Source organism: Catharus ustulatus, chromosome 1 (genome assembly GCF_009819885.2).
Source record: "Catharus ustulatus isolate bCatUst1 chromosome 1, bCatUst1.pri.v2, whole genome shotgun sequence".
NCBI lineage: Eukaryota > Metazoa > Chordata > Aves > Passeriformes > Turdidae > Catharus > Catharus ustulatus.
In genome coordinates this window covers 57,277,827-57,300,116 of record NC_046221.1, presented here as the reverse complement: position 1 = coordinate 57,300,116, position 22,290 = coordinate 57,277,827, and the positions used below count along the sequence as shown (strand labels likewise).

The window sequence follows — 22,290 nt, the reverse complement described above, 5'->3', positions numbered from 1 at the left end:
CGAGAGCAGGGCGGCTCTCGGGCATGCGGGCGAAGGCGGCGGCGCGGCGCACGATTGGCGGGGCGCGTTCCCCCTCCCCCGCCTGCTTCCGGCGTCGCGCATGCGCCGCGCGCCGCCGGGCTGTGTCCGTGTCCCCCCCGGTGCGTGTGTCACCCGCGCGCGGCAGCGCTGAGGCCGCGAGAGCGCTCCCGGGCACCGGCGGTGCGGGAGTGGCCCCAGCACGTGCGGCCCCTGCCAGGCAGGAGAACCGGGATCGGAGCCGCGCAGGACCCCGGATACCTCGCCCGGAGGCGGCCCGGCCTGGCCTGACCCAGCCGCCCTGCCGGGAGCGGCTGAGAGACGAGGTGGAGGAGGCCCGCGCCCGGTGTCTGTGTCCGTGCGCGGCGGCGCCTGCGGCCCAGAATGAAGTGAGGAGGAGCCGCTGCCGCCAGGAGACACTTCCGTGTTGCAGGAGAGGCCGCGCCGGCCTGCGGGACGCTGCCGGTGCCGCTCCGCCGCCGCCGCATCAGGCAGCGCGCCCAGCCTCGGCCTCAGCTCGACCCCGTATGTATCGCTGCGGCCCCATGTGAGGCGGGCGGGCGGTGCGGGAGCGAGCGAGGCCCCGGCGCGGCCCGCGGGCATCTGTCCCGGTACGTGTGCGCGGCGCCCCCAGGTCCCCATGGCTCCCTGAGCGCGACGGTGGCGGCGGGTTCCTTGGGCCGCGCCCTCGGCCGTGAGCGAGCTCGATGCCGAGCACCTCGGACGCAGCGGCCGGCGGGAGCGGGGGCAGCCGGGGCTGGGGCAGCGGCGGTGGCGGCAGCGCGGCGGTGGAGGCGGCGGCTGACAAGAAGCGGCTGCACCACCGGAGACGGAAGCGCTTCGCGGCCCAGCCGCAGCCGCCGCCGCCGGCCCCGCACCCGCTGCTGTTCCCGCTGCTGCAGCCGCCGCTCCTGCAGCCCCCGCTGCTGCAGCCGCCGCTGCCGCCACAGTCCTTGCTCTTCCTGGCGGCCACCGGCGCCTCCTCCTGTTGCGGGGATGGCGGGGAGCGGAAGCGACCGCGAGGCAAGCGGCGCTCGGGCTCCCGGCACAAACGGCGGCGGGGCCGCGGCGGCGGCGGCGGGGGCACCCAGGAGGCGGAGAAGAGGCGCGGTAGCGGCGGGTTGAGCACACTGGTGGAGGAATACGACGACGTGAGCTCCCAGTCCGAAGGACTATTGGGCAGCGGCGCGGCCGGCGGAGGCAGCGGCGGGGGCAGTCCGGGCTCCTCCTCGGGCGGTGGGACCCAGCGGCAGCGGGGCGAGGCGGAGCGAAGCGGCCGGTCCCGGCGGGAGCACCGGGGCAGCAGCGGGCGCTCTAAGGAGCGGCACCGAGAGCATCGCCGGCGGGGAGAGGAAAAGGCACAGCAGGAGGGGACGGCGGCACCGGGCCGCGGGACATCCGAGCCCTCCTCGTCCTCCAAATCCCGCAGCCGCCACAACCACACCGGGAGCCAAGACCGGGAGGGACTCAAGAGCAGCGGCAGCAGCGGCGGTGGCAGCGACGGCCGCAGGAAGGGCTCCCTTGCCTCGCCCAGCAGCGGCAGGAAAGATCGGGAGAGCAAATCGCACCGGAGCCGGACTAAAGCGGCTAAAGAACCGCCATCGGCGTACAAGGACCCTCCGAAAGCTTACCGGGACGACAAACCCGAGCCCAAGGCGTACCGGCGGCAGCGCTCGTCGCCCAGCCCCGGCCGGGATGACAGCCCTCCTCTGCACCGCTCCTCGCAGAGCCAGCGCAGCCGCAAGTCGCTTAGCCCGGTGGGCGCCCGCTCGCCGCTCAGCCCCTACAGCCGACGGCGATCCCCTAGCTACAGCCGGCACAGCTCGTACGAGCGCGGCGGGGATGTGTCGCCCAGCCCCTACAGCAGCTGGCGTCGGTCGCGGAGCCCCTACAGCCCCATTATCCGGTAAGTCCGGGCCCGGGTGCGAAGGCGGGACGGGTTGGGGGCCCGGTGTTTGGAGGGGAGTAATGACTGGGGCAGGAATGCAGGAGAGGCCGGAGAGATTTGCATCCCGTAGCAATCCTTCCCTCTTGCCCTTTTGCTGACAGAAAGCTGGGGTAAGGAGCAGGGAAGAAGGACAAGTACGAATATCTTCCTGTCCTGTCCCTCGGAGAGAAAGGGAGACACAGGTTCCTGTAACACTTCTGCGGCTAGTTTTTTTCCGTGGGAGACCTCCTGGAGACCTCCTGGCTTTTAAACGTTAAAGGGCCCAAGAACATTTTCAGATGAAAGTGACTGAAAGAGGATACTCCATGGAGGACAGGTTTTCTGAAGGACCAGTTTTGATTTTTAAATCTTTGCTTAGAAAGGACAGACGTTCTGTGGTACACTTTTATGTGTCCTGTTCCTGGATAAAATAGGATGCGTATTGAAATACATACTGAATATATCTGGGTTTGGTTTAGTTTCTGCTAATCTAAAGAGAAAACCAGCTGACGGGCAATATGTGTTTACAAGTGTTTTCTTGCTGTTTTTAGAGGTCTATAGAAGGACTTGGGCTTTCTATTTTGCTAGAAAATTGAGTCAGTGTCATGTTCTGATAAATTGTCATGTACTTTACATAACCTATGAAAAACACAGGTTCTTTTCCTGGTGAGGTTATGCACGTGCACATAATTAATGTATGCTTGCAGATAGTTTTTTTTCAGTGTTAGTGGGAACTCGGGGTGTAAAGGTCAGCATTGCTTGAGTTTTTGAATTTTATGTGGGGAGGAAGTGTGGGCTGTATCTTTGTAATCAGATGTAAACCGTGTTGCGGAATTAAAGCTCTTCAGAATATTTTAACTTGCAGCAAAGTACACTGAAATTTTGAAAGTATTTGCTTAGTATATGTTTATAACTGAAAATTTTTATTTCCTATATTAGAATCTTACTGTTGCCTCGTTGTTTGTAGACCTACTTGAATTCATGTCTGTACTTCAATTTTAAAGGTATCCAGCAGTGTGTTGTTCCACCGGCAAGAATTTTGTTTACAAAGCATTACCTAGTGGGTTGTCTGAGAACTGTTCTCTGGTGTTTTTAATAAGCACTTTGTGTTGATCAGCATTTGGGGTGTCCTGTAGTCTATCCAGGGAACATGATAAAGCTGTTCCATGTTTAACTGGCTCTTGGTAGAGTCTGCTGTCCTGGGTGTGCATCAAATGCTGTTTTAAAGAGCAGAGTAACAAAGCTGTGTCCTACTTTGTTCAGAGAGAGCCAAAGTGCCTTGGGATAAGGAAAGCTATTGTCTAAAGGTATAGTAGTGTGGAATGATTTTTATATGCAGTAGGGTGTTTCAAGAAGAAAACACTGTAATTGTTCTGAAAGCATCATGCTGTTCTTCTGTGAGAGTCTGTTACAAGTGGTTAAAATACACTTTCAAAATTATTTGAATAATAGCATAGCAGGAATATTATGTGCGTACTTTGATTTAAATGCCCTAGGAATCTGATTATTTTCTGTAGTTCCTTATATCCTGGAATAAGAAAGCCAATAACGATGCACAGAGTTACGTTTATGAGGTATGCGTTTAGGAATAGCTCAGTATTTAGGTATAGATTGACAGCCCAGATAACTTCAGGGTTCTGTCTTATGCACTAATTGAGCTGTAGTAGAGTTTTGTAGGAGTGTTCTTTTTCTGTTGGGGCACAGTGAGCCTGTGATTTGAAGCATGAGAGTTTAAATCTCCTGATTTTGGTATTCACTCACAGTGAGTAAGTCTTGAGCCTGCAGATCTGTTTCTAAGAGTTAGCTTTGTGACTTTCTTCCTCCCTTGAATTGTAGTTTGTGTTCAGTTTTTAACTGCTTACAGACAAATATATACAGACTGTCAGGTTTACAGGAAAGGGATTGTAATGGCTGAGTTAAAAAGAGAGGTTATAGAGGTTTCTATATGTAGAAAGAAAAGTCTGTCCTAATGAGGTGTTCATTGCAAAAATGTCACTTTCATAGAAAACAAAAGAAACCGAAAGTATGAGGATGACATCAGTTGTTGATAATGTTTACCTGTTGTGGAAAAATGAAAGTCAGTGGTTTTTTTCCTTCCATACAGCTATTGATCATAATGTGTATTGCAATGGCAGTGGAGAAATAGAAAGAGAGGGATTTATACTTTTTTTTTTAACCATTCAAAATTATGTCATAATCACTTTTTGCTTGACTCAGTAGTACCACAACCAAAATGCTGAAATTTTTTGCTGTCCTGTTTGATAATGATGGCCTTAGACTTGATAGAATATTACAGTTTCGTGGAGGCAACAGCTTCTTACAGCACCTGTGTTCTTCATCTGGATGATTTAAAGGCTTAATTCTGGGCTTGTATCCAGCTATAATGATGTCCAGACAGTAGGAACTTTGTATGTGACTATTTGAGCCTGCAAATCTTTTTGCTCTTTTCATTTTATGTCTCATATATGTGTCTTCTCTAATGTTATGTAAATTACCCAGTTATTTTGATATATAGAAAATGATTACAAAGCAGCTCTGGCATGCTTGGAAATGCCATGTGTTTAGTGGTGCTTTTTAAATCTAGGTGTCTGAGCTGCTTAGAGAGAAACTTCTAGTAAACAGCTGAAGAGAAATAAGTGAAGTCAGCTTTGCTCGTTTGAAGCAGCAACAGTGCGTTTTTGCTGTGATGCTTGAATTGCAGTACTGCCTTTGCTGTTTATGGGTGATGTTTGGCTATGGGTTCTAAGGGGAAGCAAAGACACTGAATATGTGTTCCCACTTTTGGTGATTTCTCTTTGAATGATAGACTAATCGTCTTTTCCATTGTAATAGAAGGAAAAGTTGTGTTTTGGATAAATTGATGGAGCTGTATTCACTTGTCAGACAAAACTTGCTGTTGGTGGATTTGTATTACTCTTATTTCCTTGTGGATAGGGGGTAACACAGCTGTTCTAAAGTAGCACATGCATATTTTCAAAATACTGTTCCAAAAGTATGAGATATTTATTTCTCTAGTGATAAAATGACTGGATTAAAATTTAAACAGTCTCAATCAAACCTCCTGGTTGACAAAAGAAGCAGACACAGTCTCTTGTTTCCTACAATTTCATTCTAAACTAGTTTCCAGAGAACTACTTTTTGTAACTTGAGTCAGGTCATATGTTATGTGATCACATATTTAATTCAGTTAGCAGTGTAAATGAGTAATCACATATTTCCAAATTTGGATACACCTACCCATCTGCTTAGATAAAAGTAAGTGGGTGGGGCACTACTAGCATAGTACCATGATGTGCATAGATGTTGCTTATAGAAAAGATACAAGATTGCTTTTCATTTTGGTACTTAGGCGTCATCTCGGTGTGTATTGGTAGCTAGTCTGTAGTAGTGAGGCTCTGAAAAATATGGGTTATTTATGTGCAAAATCACAACAAGTGTAGGGAAAACAGTAGAATATATATTCAGCTAGTAAATGGGGAAGCTATGGTGCCATACACTGATATGAAAATAACTTTCATTCCAGTAGTTCTACTGATTTTGAATTTAAAGGATTAAGAAAGAGTTTGACTTCTGCCCCCACCCTCGATTAATAAAAATACATTTTAAAAAAATTTAAAGCTCTCTCATTTTGTTTAGTAAAAGTATATTTTGCAGAATTTTAAACAGACCACTCTAGGTTTTTACTGTTTCGAATAGTTAATTTTTCCAGTGCACATTGCTGGCCTTTGCCTTTTGCTCATGTGCCTTTCATTTTCCTTGTTGCTGCTGCTTCTTACCTAATTAGAAAAGGGAAATTTCATTTGAAAAAATTAACTTGAAATGTGTTTGAAACACAGATTTTGAGTTGGCTTGACCTTTTGCTGGTTGATTTCTTTGTGGGCCAAGTTCTTATATGAAAATAGAGGGTTTTAAAGCAGGCTCAAGAAACAAATAAAAGCTTAGTTCAGAGTTTTCCAGAATGTATTGGAGAGCCTTTTAAAGATTTACAGTTTTAATCAGCAAGGCAGGTTATGTAGTCTTTGTGTACAAAGCAGGTGAGTAGGAGGTTGGTTGCAGAGCCGCATAGAAGGTAACCTTGAACTAGGGGCTAGAGCAAATAAATAAAATTAATGAATATGGTACCTAGTGAAAGAATACTATTACTGTGATGGCTTAAAATAATGTACTGTATGTTTGCCTGCTAAAGCAACATGGAAAAGCTATACTATGGGCTAAAATGTTTTGTCAAAAGTGGTTTATGTTACCAAGGGATTGTAAATGTCTTGGAAGGTCTGTTGTGAAGCCAGTTGATTAAATTTAGGTGTCACTTTTCAAGTATACTTGCTGTGCAGGGGAGGATGGCCGTGCTTAGTCCAGCATTACCTGCAGGTTAAAGAAAGAGCTGGCTACAGTGGTTGTCTTAACCTCCTTTGGACTGTTAGCTTTCTTGGTTTTGCCTTCGTGTTTTCATAAATCCGTTTGTGTTATGCCTTGTTTAAAAGTGACTGACAAAGCTAGTTCGCTTGTTCAGCTCACAGGCCCTTAGGTATTTCAACTACAAAATTGTTTGCACTTAGGTAACGTGTAACTGGCCACCAGCATGGTAGATTTAGCTTGCTCTTAAAGCAATTAAGAAGAAAAAGGTTTTCAAATTTAGAAACATGAGAAGATAACACACGATCATTCTGATTTGTCAGTAAAATGTAACCTTTTTTTGGTCTTGAGGTATTGAAAGGGGATAGAAAGAAACACCTAGAAAGGTAGCATGGCAAGAAAAACTATCTAAGGTGAATAAAACGTATTTCTGGAAATCTGATGTAGGTAAGAGTTTTCTTTGTGGTTTCAAATATCAAGACAGTAAAAGCATTCTAAGCTACTGTTTTGAATTCTTCCATTCTCTGCTCAAGAATGTAAGTGCTACTATATCAGTGGATATATTTCTTTGTTAAATTAATCAGTAAATTTACTGATTTGGTAATTTATTAGTGAGCCAGTGAGGTGGAGTAAAATGATGCCTATCAGGAAGGAGAAATGTAGCAGTTTTGAAACTTCTACTTCAAAACCTTTTGATCTCTTAAGTAATTTTTTTCTAAAGTGGCTAAGTACATTGTATGAAGCAGAGAAACAATGAATACCTGTTTGTTTAATGAAATGTTGGGTACTAGACAAAACCAAAAAAATTAAAAAGAAAGAACCGTGATTCATAAACCAACTTTTTTTCTTTTCCATCTTTGAGGGCATTATTTTCCTTGGTCTGAAACGTGGAGTTTTGGTTTCAGGGTAGCTTCCTTACTAGTCCTTTCTTCCTCTATCACTTTCTTTAGATTTGTCTCTTCTCCTATATGCTTTGTAGGTAATATATTAACTTTTTGTTTGTTTGTTTGTTTGTTTGGGGTTTTTTACCTTTTATTTTATAGCTATAGCTAAAATGTAATTTCTTCCATATCTATTTGCTAGTCTAGTTGTGCTCACACACTTCTTTGTTGCTGTCTCTAGGGAGGAAACAAAGCAGCCTTAGAACTTACGCTACTGATACTTATGGTCTTCAGGCACATCAATTTTCTTTTTTCTTTTTGTCTCCTTCATGTAAATAAAAGCACACCGTCACCTGTATATGGCTCAGAAGGGATTTTGCAAATGTCATGAAGTGTGGCAGTTGTGCTCTCTGTAGGGATCTACACTTGTGTGAAGTGAATTCGAGATGCTGATAAAAGGCTATTAATGGCTTAAGAAGCAAAGGTACTCTAAAATGGGGCAGAACTTCTGGGTGCAAACAGGGAGAGGCATTGAAGGAAAGTTACCTTCTTAGTTAGTAACTTGAGCTTCTTATTAGCCTCTCCTGTGTAAGCAGCTGGTGCTGGTGCTTTTGTTTAAGGGAGTGAAATGTGGCCTTTAGTTTTAGTGAACCTCCTGATCTCTCCTTACTTCAGGAAGAGGAATTTGAATTATGTTGTTCGATGGATTTGCTTTTTGCAGTGCAGGTCTGTGCAGTTGACGCTGCTGTACTTTTGTTCCTTTTTACTGTGTTAAAAACAAGCTGCTGACCACATCTGAAGTAGTTGGTGTCAAATGTCAGATAAGGCATTTTACATGTATGTGTATGCATGCACACACATTTAATAGAGGCCTGCTGGGAGATTTAGACCATGTACTTCAGATGTCTCTCCTGGTGTATTTTCAGGGTCTCACTAGGTAGTCAGTGTCCTATTAACTGCCAGACACTGCCTGTTGTGTGAATGCGTTTCTCTGCTGTGACTTCATCTTTCATGTCAAATGTTAGGTCTGATCAGAGTGAGCCAGCTGGTTTTATCATGTATAAGGCAGCATTTCTCCACTCTGAGTGCTGTATAAGCTTTTGAGGGAAAGCTTGTAAATGTGTCCATACTTTTTGGGTTTGTGCCATTTTTATAGGTGAAAACTTATAAGCTGTCTAGTTTGTTGGGACTTTTGAACTACAGAGATGAAAGAAAGTGATAGTTGAGTGTTTGAAAAGATTATTAGGCTTATGCAAACAGCAGGTTTTATCATTGCAACTTGAATAACTAGCACTTTGACAAATCTGCTTTTTACTTAAAATTCAGAATTTGTCTGTTTAGTTAAAAATGTTAATGTTTTTGCTGTATTCTCTAGGGTCTAGCTCAGTGGTTCAGGTACAGCAAGGGGTTCTGGCTAAGTTTTTTGGGATGCTGAAGGTACTATATATAGGTAATACAATAGTTATTTTCTGACTAAAATAATGGAAAGTTTTTGGAAAATCTAAACCAGTACAGAGATTATCATCAGTCAACATATTTCATAACTAAGTTGCTATAATTTTGATCTGCTGTTAAGGGCTGTAGTAGGTACTGGGACTGAAACTTAACTATTTGTGTGCATGCATATCTGCTGTCTCCCACATGAATGCAGTTCTGACACAAAAACATGCAGTTGTCCTGTGGAGTGTGAAACCCATGATGGACGATGGTTTGGTTTGGGGTTTTTTTAGTGGAGCTTGCATAAATTCATGTTCATGTCCCAAACTCCCTTGATTAGTATTGGTAAAGTACAGACATCAATCCACTGACAATTCTTGTTTGTTTTTGAAGCATATATGTATAAGTTTAGGTTATTTTTACCCTAGGTTTTCAAAACTGCCTCTTCCTCACTGAGTAATGGTAGTTGATCAGATGGTCAAATTAGTTGTCACTGATTTGAACAGATTTTTCCATTTTATCCTTAGTAGTGAGTTAAATGAACCTGTTCTATTTTGTACCAAAGTGGAGCAGAACCACTCTTAGAATCCGTGGTGTCTCACCAGCTGTGTTGTTTTAAGCTGCTAATTCTCTTTTCTAGTGCATGTGAAATCATGTCTGTATTTGTTAGTTAGGTAATTACCTTCTTTGTTAGGTATCAAAAACAAACAAGAAACCCCATATCATACTTCGGAAAGAAATCGGGGTAATTTTGGCACCTTTAGGGCATGTTCTAAATTTAGTACAGGTTGCAATGAAGTATTTGGGATGGAGGTTATGTTCTACAGGTAACTGGAGAGAGAGTTAGTCTGAAATAGCTGAATTATAAACAAGATGTGCAAGGAAATTTTTTCAAAGACAGGTCGGTGGCATCCATGCAAATGATGCACCATTTATAGAAGTCAGATTGGGACTAACAGGGACTATTAGCTTGTGCTTGATGCTGGAGAAATGTAATTATACTGATTCCAGGGCAGATGCGCATCTGCAGCAGTAACACTTCTTGAGGTCTACAGTAATTCTTCTTCAAAAGTGAGACAGCAGTGTGAGGAGATTTCTGGTTTAGCATTTAAAGGGTGTGTATTTTCTAGATTTTTTTTCCCTTTTTCTCCCTTCTACATTGTCTTAACTCTGTATAATGGAACTTTGTTACCTTCTTGGTTTTACTCCTGTTTGACCAAACCTCTAAAAATATTCTGTAGCATTAATACTTAGATTTCCAAAATAGTAAGAAAAATTACTTTAGCAACAGGGTTCATAATCAAGTATAAGTGAGTTTTCAATGGAATTTTTGTGCCTAATATTATGATTTTATTTGGTGTTTATTAGACATGAACATTAATATTTCTTTATTGTGTGAACCAAACACTAGATTTTGGTTGAAAATTGCTGAAGACAATTTTGACGCTTTTTCCAATTAAAGTGTAAGAAACTTTTAGGATTATAGTTTTCATTGTTATTGTGGTTGTTGTTATTGCTGTCTGTCATTGTTACAGTACTGTGCCAGAAAATCCTTTAAAACCTGCTTCCTGGCATAGAATTGAACTGCTAGTTTCCAAGAGTTATCTTTATCTGGGATTTGGTTATTTTCTTTCATGAGTCTCCAGCATTTGGATCAATTTCACGTGTAGCATTTTGAAGCTTGTGCTGTACTATACAGTGTGCATACACATTGTTTTCAGTCACTTTTTGTTTGACCTGAGTGACTTTTTATTGGGTAGGAGCTCCTGCATTATAAAAAATAGAGAGTGTAAATTTAGAAATTAGTCAACATTCCGCACAAAAGAAATATTATTGTACTAGATTAAATATTTGTTCAGTTGAAGCATTGAGATGTAATTTCTTGTGTTGATAATTAAAACGGAATTAATTGTCAGTAAAATTAAATTTGGTGTGGGATGGGTAGTCCTGATCATAGTGATTGTAGTTGGCATTCTTTTGGTTTCCTTATCAGGTTTCTTTTTTTTTTGTTGTTGGTTTTGTCTGGGTTTTTTCTTTCCTTTTGTTTTGGCAACCTCCATACACTGATGCCATCTTTTGAACTCTGAAATTCTTGTATCTTCAGGGAGTCTTATTTTTGCTATTTTTGGTACTTTTTTCTTTGTTCACGTGATAAACACTGGATGATTTTGTATGCTTTTTCCCCCTCTTCAAACAGTAAGCAAAATACATTTTCATCAAACTTCAATCAAGAAAATACTTGTAAATCTGATGAATATCCTTATTATTCTTGGTGTGATAAAATGGATTACATTTTTTTTATTTAACATTTTGATTTAATTTATTTCTTAACATTACTATGTGGTAGCAGTGGATTAGGTTACTTTACTTGTACATATCTTTCAGCTCAATTTTTTTTTTCCTTTTATTTGTAATGAACAACTGACTCAAAACTAGTAGTAGGCAAATTAAAATATCCCTTAAAATTTTAAATGAGAAGGCATCCATGTGAAATGGTATTGTTGTACAGTAGAAGTTTAAGATTGACACACCCCCCCCGTCCCCCATTCTAGGGAATTTTCTTGCTATGATTATGTAGATAGCTTAGATTTTTTTCTTCTTATAGTGTCTGCATTCAGATGTGGTTATAGCATAAGCCCATTTGTGGGTTACGTTTTCTTGTCAATAGCTGTAACAAATACGGGGTAATTTGGGTACTATTGGGCAATATTGGGCTTTTTGACAGGGGGGAGGTTGTTTGTTTTGGTTCTTTTTGAAGCTGTACAATTGGATTTCACAAAAGGAAAGCTGTCTTTCAGTCGGCTGCGTTGCAACCTTTAATATTCAATTTTTTTTTTATATTCAATTTTTTTCTCAGTTAACTTATTTCAGTGATATTTATAGAAGTAAAAATTCAGAAGTTTCTACAATTAATGCTTCAGTGTTGATTAGATTTCTCATCCTGATATTATTCTAGTTCCATTTTGTTGAATTCTGACTATGTAGTCAATTGAATTTTTCTCAAATACTCTATATACTAAAGGTGTTTGTACAAGTTGTATACATTGAGATTTTCTTTAAGGAGAAAAAAATCTCTCAGGTAGTGAGGAAAGCAGAACATTTCTCCCTTATATAAAAGTATTATATTTTGCAATTCTCTGGGAGAAGAAACTACATCTAAGGGTTTTAATGTTTTCTAGCAGAAAAGTGTAGAATCTTGATTAACTATAGATTTATTTATTTTAAATGCATGGTCTTTCCTATTTGATAGGCTTTTGTTTATTTTATGAGCATGGTGATATTAATTGATTTAAAAAATGTAGTTTGTCAAAAAAGTAGATGTGCTAGAAAGCAGCTAGACTTAATTTTACCTGGGTAAATCTTTACTTGTTTGAAACAGGAGATCAGCAAAATCTCGAAGCAGAAGTCCATATTCATCAAGGCACTCCAGGTCTCGTAGCAGACACAGATTGTCTAGATCCAGAAGTCGTCATTCAAGTATTTCTCCTAGTACATTGACTCTGAAGAGTAGCCTGGCTGCTGAGCTGAACAAAAACAAAAAAGCAAGAGCTGCTGAGGCAGCCAAAGCCAGTGCAAAAGCTTCCAATACTTCAACACCTACTAAGGCAAACACTGACACTGCTGTAAACACACCTCAAGTGAACAATGTTAAGGACCTGAAGAAAATCAAAACTGAGCATACACCTTCTCCTACCAGCAGTGCAAATCTGAAGAACGACAAGGCAAAAACAAAGGTCTCACTTCCTGAAGCAAAAGCGGAAAATAATTTAATTGCAGACAAAATTACTAAACAGAAGCCTGCAGCAGTCAAAGAGAATAAATTGACTGTTGTGAAACAGCCACCGGTCCCTGTCAAAGAGAAAAGCAAACCGAGTGCACCAAGTGTAGCAGCCAAGGAGAAGGATCGAATTGTTACGCTACCGACCTCCACACTGCCACCCTTGCCTTTGCCTCCCACGCTGCCTGAAGATAAAGAAACTGATAGGTGAGTTGTGACAGAGATTTGCTTTTGGGATTGTCTTTTCTTTTTTATAATAGTTGTTGTTATATCCTTTGGAAAATAGATATAAAACTATATGCTAGATGAGGCTAATGCATTATTTAATTTGTTCTTGCTCTTCAGCTGTTTGACTTGTGATAGTTAGAGACTTGGAGGAATTTGATCTTTAAAATAACTTATTAGTTCTTGAAAAAAGAGGAGTTTGGTCTAAGAAGAATCTCTCTATAAAAAGTCTACTAAAGAAATGTTTTAAAATTGCTGGTACATAATAGCTTTGGGACTAATACAAGGATGCATTCAAGGATTCAAGTTTGGTGTGCACCTGGACCTACTTCTGGGGAAAAGTTGAATTCAGTAGCAGTATGTGAAAATTCTTCATTTAGCTGGGGTTTGAAGAAAAGATTCTCTTCCCTTTGAAGGCAATTGTTTTAGTGCAATTTATTTCAAAGATCAGTATTATTTTGAGTGTATCATGGAAGTGAGGTTCGTGGCTTGTCGTGGGTGTTAATTTTGAAGTGTAAAAATCGGTCTGTAGTGAAGAAATTAATTTCTGTGTTCCAAGTGTCATCTGAATTTAGACTATGTTAAGTCTATTTGCAGTCCTAACAGAGAATCTTTGCTGTGATTCGTATTGGAAAAATTATACTTTTAGAGAAGTTTTGGTCCTTTTCTGTTTTATTGAAGGTGCTACATGCCTCTCGCATATATGCAAGAAATCATGAGTAAGCCAGAAATTTTTAGCTAGAGGTGAAAATGTTTCTTTTGTGTTTGCTAGTAATTTAAGAAATTGTTTCTTGTACTTCAGCGTTGAACTCTAGCAAATGTAATAACGGTAGTGAATGTATGATTTCATTTACATTTGTGACAAACCTATCCTTTCTAGGTAAATGAGAATCCTGATACTGTGAGCGAGATTTACTGTTTTAACTAAAAACTAGTCTATCTAGTTTAACTAAATATGACTGGCATTGCAGTATTAATTGCAACAACATGAAATGAGATTTCATATTGAAGTCGGCTGATTGCTTTCTGATTATTATTATTGCTATTAGATTTTAATAGATTGCTTGTTTTAAGTTAGCTAAACTGAGTTAAGCTACAATTAAGCAGTGGTTCTTTCAGCACTGGGCTCATTCACCTTTCAAAACAAAAAGCATACTGCTTGCAAACAACTTTATTAGCAAGATTAATGAGAAGTAATGGAATGTCTTTTATGCTTTGCTTAGTTTTGCCTATAAGATGTTATAAACTTGGTTCAGAAATTATAAGTCATGATAAAGCTTAAGTCATCAAAGGATGTAGATCAATGTTTTTAATGGTAGAGGAGGGCAAAGGTATTTATCTTGGGCTGTATAGGGAAATTGTGTCAAGAAAGAAAGCTTGAGCTCAATGCTATGCAGAACTGTCTGGTTGCTTCAGTAAGAATCTCATAAACCCACAAATAAGTGACCTAGGGGAGCATCAGTGTTGCAACCCCACAATGCCAGTTAGCCAAAAGGGAAAATTGCCCTGCTCGTCAGTGATGTGTGATTTAGCAGACCTGAAAACAAGGCTGCTCTTGGCTGCCTCTTTTCATGTACCACTTTTAAAATCAGTGTCAGAACCTTTCATATGTTATGCTTTCATTCATATTGAAAATTTTGGGGGAAAATTATGAGAGAAATACTAATATATTAACTTCAAAATAAGAGTTTTTTATTGCCATGACAGTTACATGCACTGCACTCAGGTGATTTGTTCTTTATAGCATGTGAACCTTTATATTTGTGATGGTGGCCGTCTATGCTTTTTTTATGATGGTTCTTTAAAACAGGGCAGTGGCGGTTTAGGAAGTGGTTAAAAGACATAAAACTGCTCAGTTTTCACAGAAAAGCACAGACATATGCAAAACTTTATTTGAATGTTTGGAAACTTTTATTTGGAATGCTTTATTTGAATATATAAAGACTATTCATTGCAAGAAAAGTAAGAAAAGATGTGTGCATTCTCTGTTGTGGGAATTGGCAGTGTCTTTCCATTTAGAGAAGTTCCTGCTTTGTCTATGAAACTAAGCAGGTAAGAAGTTGTAGAAAAACAGTCGCAGAAAAGGATGAATACTGCAATTTGGCAAATGCAGCCAACTTGGAAAACATCCCCTCAAAGCATGACTTAAGTTTTATTGATACAGTGATGGAAATTAAAAGAATGAATACTATGTGAGAGTTGTATAGGGGAGAAACAATTATGTAATTATATAACGTTTAGGGATGGTCACGGCTTTAAAATTACTGAATATGCAGTAGCTGAACAAGGCTAGCTAAACTAAAAGAAGTTCTGGTAAAATGGAGCCATGTACTTAAAAAAAATTCCTGCAGCAGTTATGATTCTACATTAGTATGGGAAGAGTCTTTCTAAAATCATCATGGGATTGTTAAAAGATGCTCTACATGTGTTTGGGGATTTTTCTTGAGGCAGAGATGGACAGTATCTGTTATCTAATTATGGTCGTTTAAAAATCAGTCAGATATCAGTAGCCCATGTCAGAAAATCATTGTCATTTTTGCATCTGATTCTTTTTCCCACTTGATAGGTATGCTGATCACTAGAAATTTGTTGAATCTGGAGTGTTTCAGCAGATGTATGCAATTAGAATTTGTAAATGAGGTGATGTGTACAGCCTTGTAATGCCCTGCAGCATCAATGTAAGCAGGAAGCTCATTATCTGTGGGGACCAATTTTAGAGAGATCTGGGTTAGTCAGATCTTCTCTCTTACATGAGAAGTGAAAATACAGATTTTACCACTAAACTTTTGATGTCTGGCAGCACCTGAGCTCTAAATATTTTTAATAGTTGAGGCCATAAGCTTGGAAAGAAGCTTACGTGGCAGAAGTCTGGCCTGGTAAGGCTTCTTGTGTCATCTGACCTCAGCTTTCACCAAAAAGGTCTGATTTCACAGTTCTGTAGAATTGTGGTAGTTAACTATGCATCTTCCGAAGAGCTATTTGTGAATCATTTATCTGAGTCCTGCAGATTTTAAGAGCAGAGATTTCAAATGTTTCAAGTGTTGATGCATTAACAGTTTAGAATCTATTTTTTTTAATAATTCTAATAAGTTTTGCTTTTGTGTTAATATTTTACTATCTTCAACTTATTAGCAAAATGATGTTGTTTTTTTAATAGTTTGAAAGAGAATCTTTCAGTGAAGTCAGTTAAAGAAACAGAGAAGAAACTTCGCCATCTGCTTGCAGACTTGCCACTTCCACCTGAGTTGCCTGGAGGAGCTGAGGTACCCAAAAGTCCTGAAGAAAAGAAACCAGCAGTTCAGTTACATAGCAAGAGAAGACCAAAGTATGTTTATTAAACTTTTTTTAAAGCTTATCAAGCAAGTAGAAGTAATAATAGTTTCTTTTAAATATTTTCTTGTCAAAATAGTTCTGCTTGTTGACATTTTTAGTATTACTGTGGCTTGACCCAAACTGCATGGTTTATTGCTGCTTGTTGGTAATAAGACAGTTAACTAATAATGTCTCAAACAGTGTGGAGGGTGTCTTCAAAGTTAAGACAATGCCTAGATATACTACCTGTATTCTTAAAATTATTTGTTGCTTTCTAGAATATGTGGACCACGACATGGTGAAACAAAAGAAAAAGAAATAGACTGGGGAAAGCGCTGTGTAGATAAATTTGATATCATTGGTATTATTGGTGAAGGCACTTATGGGCAAGTTTACAAAGCCAGAGATAAAGATACGGGTAAGTTCCATAAAGGTAAATGTAATCCTGCAATTTTAAATTAACAGGATGGTTTTGGTTTTTGTTTTATATTGAGTAAAATTTGTGATATTCTGCCCTTTTATGTTTGCAAGTTTTTTAGTTGTTGGTGTGTTCAGTTCTAAGTCTAGCATTTGTCTAAATCAGAAATTAATGTTTACTGCATTGGAAAATCATTTATCTGTAAAGCTGTGGCTGAAATCCAGCTGATTAGTCCTAAATTAAAAATTCTTATTTTTTGAGTTTTGATACTCTGTATACAGTTGAACTAGTAAAGAAGAGAGGCTAAATATCCTGGGGAAATTAAATATTACCCTAGGCAAGTTGGCAAACTGTAATGAAGTTTGTAAAGGGATGTAACTGTGAAAGAAGCTATGCATAAAATTTGGTCATGGTTGTTTGTACTGCAGTAGTCACTAGTTTATAGTAGGAAGAGAATCTGCTTCTGTGCAACACAGCCCTGAAGAGTTGCACACGGGGTATTCTTTCAATATAACTGACTTTACAATAGTGACTTTATTTTTTAATTTCATGGTAAGCTATTGCTGAAATTAGCAATCAGTCACCAGTAGGATACTTAATATTGTCATCCAAATTCTTTATATATGCTGTATGCTGTGTGATTGTTTTCTGTTCCGTTAGTAGTTCTTTCCATGATTGCTTGCCCTTCTGGTTTATTTGTGCATGCTTTGTATGCTGGACCGTTTTCTACTCCAGCAGTAGCTGAATCCCATAGGACCACATACCAGCTTCAGTTCCTTCTTTCTGATCACCAGAAGAATAAGCGGTCCTTATTCGTGAGAACCTTTGCAAATCATTGTTAGGGTCTCCCGAGATACTCTTCTTTGCATATTTGTGTTTTAATCGTGCTATAACCATAATGCCTTTTTGGCAAACTTAGGTTATTCATGCATCAGTCATCTCTTAACCTCCCCTCCCGCAGAAGTTGTTACTTTCTGCATTGAAGGTATCCGTACAGATGCAGCAAGCAAACCTGTTAACTTTGGATTCAAATCCTGTGTGGAGAGTGGTATTATGGTCTTTGAGATACCTTAGAAGCAGCTGTGCTATGGGCTTTCGGGGCAGGTGGATGTGGTGTCATGCTGGAATATGGTCTATTGTGAGTGTATCGTGTAAGTTAGTGTAGGGTAAGTACTTTTTAGAACTAACAGAATTATCTAGGCTGTCAATTAACTTCTCAGACACAGCAATAAACTTTCAAGAACAAAATGATTGAACCATATATGGTCTGTGTACATCCTCCATCATGAGTAGGTCATGCTCCTGCCATTTTGATCTTGCCCACCCTGCAGTAAAATAGTAAGGGAAAATCTCCTCACTGTAAAAATGGGAGTGACTCTTGTACTTGTAGAAAGTATACTTATGAATTTGAGAACTCTTCAGTCATCTTCCTCATATCTTGAACTGCACAGTATTTCTGGCTAGACACATGCATTCTGACCAGTAGTGATACATATTAAATCCAGGGCAGTCACAGGCCTCTGTCTCTAAAGCTGCTGCTGATAATCACTCTTTACTGGTAGATATGGTGTGGAATATTGGGATATGTGAGTTGTGCAGGAGGAAGAAGGATAGCTCTTAGTGGGTAGCTGAAAATTCTCATTTGTAGAATGAGAATTTCACTTCTGTATATGATGCTGATTTCTGTTCAGCATAGTGCTTGGTGCAAGCATCAATAAAAACAAACATACAAATCAATATTAAATCCCATGGTTTAGTTGCTAATCTTAATGAGTTTTATTAAAACTTTCTCTTAGGGGAAATGGTAGCATTGAAGAAAGTGCGCCTGGATAATGAAAAGGAAGGGTTTCCAATTACAGCTATTCGAGAGATTAAGATTCTTCGACAGCTTAATCATCAAAGCATTATCAACATGAAGGAAATAGTGACGGATAAGGAAGATGCTTTGGACTTCAAGAAGGACAAAGGTATGTAATGCTAACTGGGGTTGCTCTTTCTGGACATGTTCTTAATGTGATAGTCTGCTATGCTGGATTTGAAGTTATGCTTCATTAAAAAATAGGTTTACAAATTGTGATGCTTGATGAGGGATTTTAATTTTGATTCAAATGCTATAAGAAGTTGTTTATTTAACTCAGCTATGCATTTTGCTTATAGAAACATTTTCCTGCAGATACCTTGTGGGATAAAAGATGTATTGCTTAAATGTGGTTTTGGTGTAGAGGAACAGATGTTTTACTCTTTGACACCCATGGATTAGGGAGGCCAGCAATAATAGGAGGCTCTTAACTGTGAGCTTTTTTTAACCTTTTATTTTTTTAGTACTTTCTCATACCGTCTAGAATATAGTAGGCTGAATACTGAAGAGATGTTTTTCATTTTAGGCCTTGGTTTTATTTGAATTGTTCTTCAGTTACTTTTTTGATGATTAAGCATGTGTGTTTTGTGGGCTAGAAGAAGAGTAAATAAAATGAATGAAAAGCAAGACTTATAAAGTGGTAGTGTTTTTCCCTAGAGAAGGCATGCAGACTTCTACTCTTGGTTTCTTCAGTTTTAAGTCTGTCTTTTGAATTGCTTCAGCCTCCTTAGTCTAGAGATTCAAGCAGACAGAGTGAAAATCATGCAGTGTTGTTGCTTGGTACTTCTGATATTGGAGTGGTATTTTGCCACTGGAGGCATTTCATTTTAGGTCTAAGTGTTAGAAACCTATCATTTTGGAAGTTTTTTAGTGTCTTGTGGGCAATTTGTTAAGTAGCTTGGCTTTGGAGAGTGTTTGGAATGTGGTACCTTCACTGCTCTCCCTCCCTGAGTCTCTATACAGCATGCCCAGCAGTAGTGCAGGTAGAAAATGCTGTATATACTGCATGGCCAGCTGAAACACCAGGTGATGTGATGATTCAGAAGGTGAATGTGAAGCAGGAATTAGTTTGGATTTTTTCCTTTGCATCTTTAGAGCATATAATACCTTGAAGTGTATAATACCTTGAAGCGTATATAGCACTGACATGCTATAAAAGCAGGAAGTATCTAGCAAGAGTTTCTCGAGAGTTGTACAGGTTCAGTGGTCAGACCCCAGTCAAAATCCTAACAGTCTGCAACAGCCAGTTTAGTCTTTGTATGTGCACTAAGTTTTAATTAGGTCTAACCTACTTTTGACTTAATACATAATGACTCATTAATGAATTTTCTTTCTTTCTGTTTAGTGCCATGTTTAGAATTGAATAATAAATATTCTTTTGTACTTCAAACTGTGTCTCATTAATTTAAAATGGATTTTTTTTGTCCAAGTATATATTTGTGCTTTTGATATTACTTCTGATTTAATCTCTCATTCTTATTTAACAGCATATTAAAACAAGTACATTTTCTGAAAATTTACTAGGGCAGGGACTTCTCTGGAGATGATAGAATAGAATTAATTTCTGATAGTTAAACAAGTTCTGATGGTTTCCTGAAAACTTTAGCAGGATAATGAGACTACTGTTAGAACTTCTCTGTGAAAAGATGGAGGTTGTGGGTTTTTTTTCAGGCACTGTATTCTGTATTTCTCTAATGAGTATTCATTGTGAGATAGGGATTTATAGCTGAGTTGTGGCCAATTTATAGTCTATGCCGGGAATGAATGCAAGTGGGAGGAAGAAGTTTGGTCTTTTCACAGTAAAGTGTTGCAAATGTAGCCTACTTAACAAGGAATCATTAGAAAAGTGGTAATGGTATGTTACAACAGACAGAGCTTACAGTAAAAGCAGATTGTTTTACCTATATGATGAACATACTTATGCTTAATGTATGTTACATGTTTACCATAGCTTTGAAATATGACTTGGAAAACCCTACTGATATCCCACTTAGAACAGTAGGGAATGAGAACATTTTTGCTATTACATATTCTTCTAGCTAGTATAAATGAAGTTAATTTTGTTTCTAAGGCTGTGTATCATATCCTGACATAGTACTCATCTGCTTTTTCACTTAAGGCAGTGTGGGGGGCTTTTTTTGTTGGATCTCAGTAGTTTAATATACAGTACATACATTCAGTTTTCTGACAATAATGTAAATGTTGGGCCCACTTTACAGTACTTGATTTAAGGATATTTTTAAAGATTGTAACATTGTACTGTAAGCCAGCAATAGCTTGGCTTGTACAACTTTGTCTGATATTTTGAGCTGCATTACGTGTTTTTAAATGACACTCAAAAGTCTGGAAGAGAGAATATTACTGGTTCCCCATGTTAAAACCTGTCTCAATTTTTTCGACATCTTCTTATTTTCCAATAAGATGGAAGAAATTATATCTGTGTTTTATCCCGGCCAGCTTGGACTATAAATTTAGAGATATGAACAGCTTTGATAGATAGTTTTGGGTTTATTCTTTCTCTCCTAACCATTAGAAAAAGAAGTGTAATACACTGGAGCAGTGTGTTACAAATTTTGTTAGTTCATTTTCCTCCAACAGTGGAAGTCAGCACTTTAGGCACGTAATTGTTTGTGTAGAATGGGCATATACAAAGCAGATGGGTGCTACATGGGTCTGAAGAGCAGAAGTTTTTCACTTTGCAGTCTTCATTATGCATGAGATGTGCTTGATGATAAAATTGGAGAATGGCATTTACTATTTACTGATTTGTAATCTAACATCTTGATTCTCAGGTGCAATCCTGGCAGGTAAAACAGTGTGTGTTGGGTGTGGCCACAAGGAGTATCCATTTTAAAAGTTTCTTGTGTAGGCTTTTCTCATTTACCTATCATTCAGAGGAGACAGGGGAACACCCAAACACAATGATGCGAACTTGTGACTCTGAGGTTGTATTCGTTCTTTTGTGTGTTGAGTCACCTTACGAGTTATAAAATGAATTACTGAGAAAACGCCTTTCTCACTTCGGGTTGATATCAGTTTTGGTTTTTTTCCTTTGTGAGTGTATCATTTATATGACTTTAGTGTATATCCTTTTTAATTTGGGCACTTGAGATAGTTCTTCACTTCTCAGTTGCCTCTGACATCTGGGAGATGTTTGCAAGTGCTCGGCAGTCTAGCTGGGATTGACATGATCTTTTCATTAAACAAAAGGAAAATGCCTGACTTAGCTTTTGATGCTGTGAATGTAAACACAGTAAGTGTACTGCCTGACATCCCTTCCTCCTTTTGACTGAGATAGGTGTTTTTGCTAATCTGAGGGAGGATGTCCCCATTGGCACGGAGACCAATAATAAAAGATCTGGTTAACATTGCAGCTTAGGGGTTTTTTGGTGTGTGTCTGTGAATTACCTGTTTACGTATGTGTGTTTCTGGGATTAATTTTAAGATCTAAGTTTACTTTAGATTAAATTTTGAATTGATTTGCTGTACAAATCTGCAAACTTTTTTAGGCATGAAGTTAGTATTTATATTGACAGTACTGTAGTACAGGAGTACACTGACTCTGCAGCACATTGTAATATGACTGACAGGTTACTTTCTCACTGCTGTCAAGGAGTATTTACCCGGAAATCTTGTGGTTTGGAAGGAGTCTGTATGTTACACGGTAGCTAGTTTTGTCTGTGTTTCCTAGGAAGTTGAGTAAAAGCAGAAATCTGAATTTCAGAAATGTCTAGTGCTGTACAGCTTGCTTTGCTGCTCCCAAAATAGCTGATAGAAACTTACCCAAACAGTTTTCATGCTAGAGCTAAGTTATCAGGAATAGTGTGACTGCTTGAATGGTGCTTCCTATTTGTGTGTGCTGTACTCGGCTTTGGTCTGGAATGACTGCAGACCTAATTATGTGGCTTTTCAACTTGCTCCGTGTCAAAATGAGAAAAATCTCTGATTATTAATAAAAGATTTTTGCTTGTGTGTTTTAAGTTTTTGGTTTTGGTTTAGTTGTTTGGGTTTTTTTTTCTTATTTCCCTGTATTATGTGATGAAACAAGGAGGGTATTTACTCTCTGGGCTTCTGTGTGATCTT

General features: G+C 39.5%; 1 protein-coding gene across 4 annotated transcripts in view; it reads left to right on the top strand.

Annotated features, from left to right (window-relative positions):
* Window positions 1–639: 639 nt before the first annotated feature.
* CDK13 (cyclin dependent kinase 13) overlaps window positions 640–22,290 on the top strand; it is a 52,073-nt gene continuing 30,422 nt past the window's right edge. For all 4 annotated transcript variants that reach the window (XM_033051373.2, XM_033051353.2, XM_033051363.2 and 1 more), the window contains exons 1-5: window positions 640–1,924; window positions 11,996–12,601; window positions 15,777–15,944; window positions 16,210–16,349; window positions 18,146–18,316. In XM_033051373.2, coding sequence (XP_032907264.1) covers window positions 726–1,924; window positions 11,996–12,601; window positions 15,777–15,944; window positions 16,210–16,349; window positions 18,146–18,316 — 2,284 coding nt within the window. In that variant the 5' untranslated portion in view covers window positions 640–725. The remainder of the gene's footprint in view (window positions 1,925–11,995; window positions 12,602–15,776; window positions 15,945–16,209; window positions 16,350–18,145; window positions 18,317–22,290) is intronic.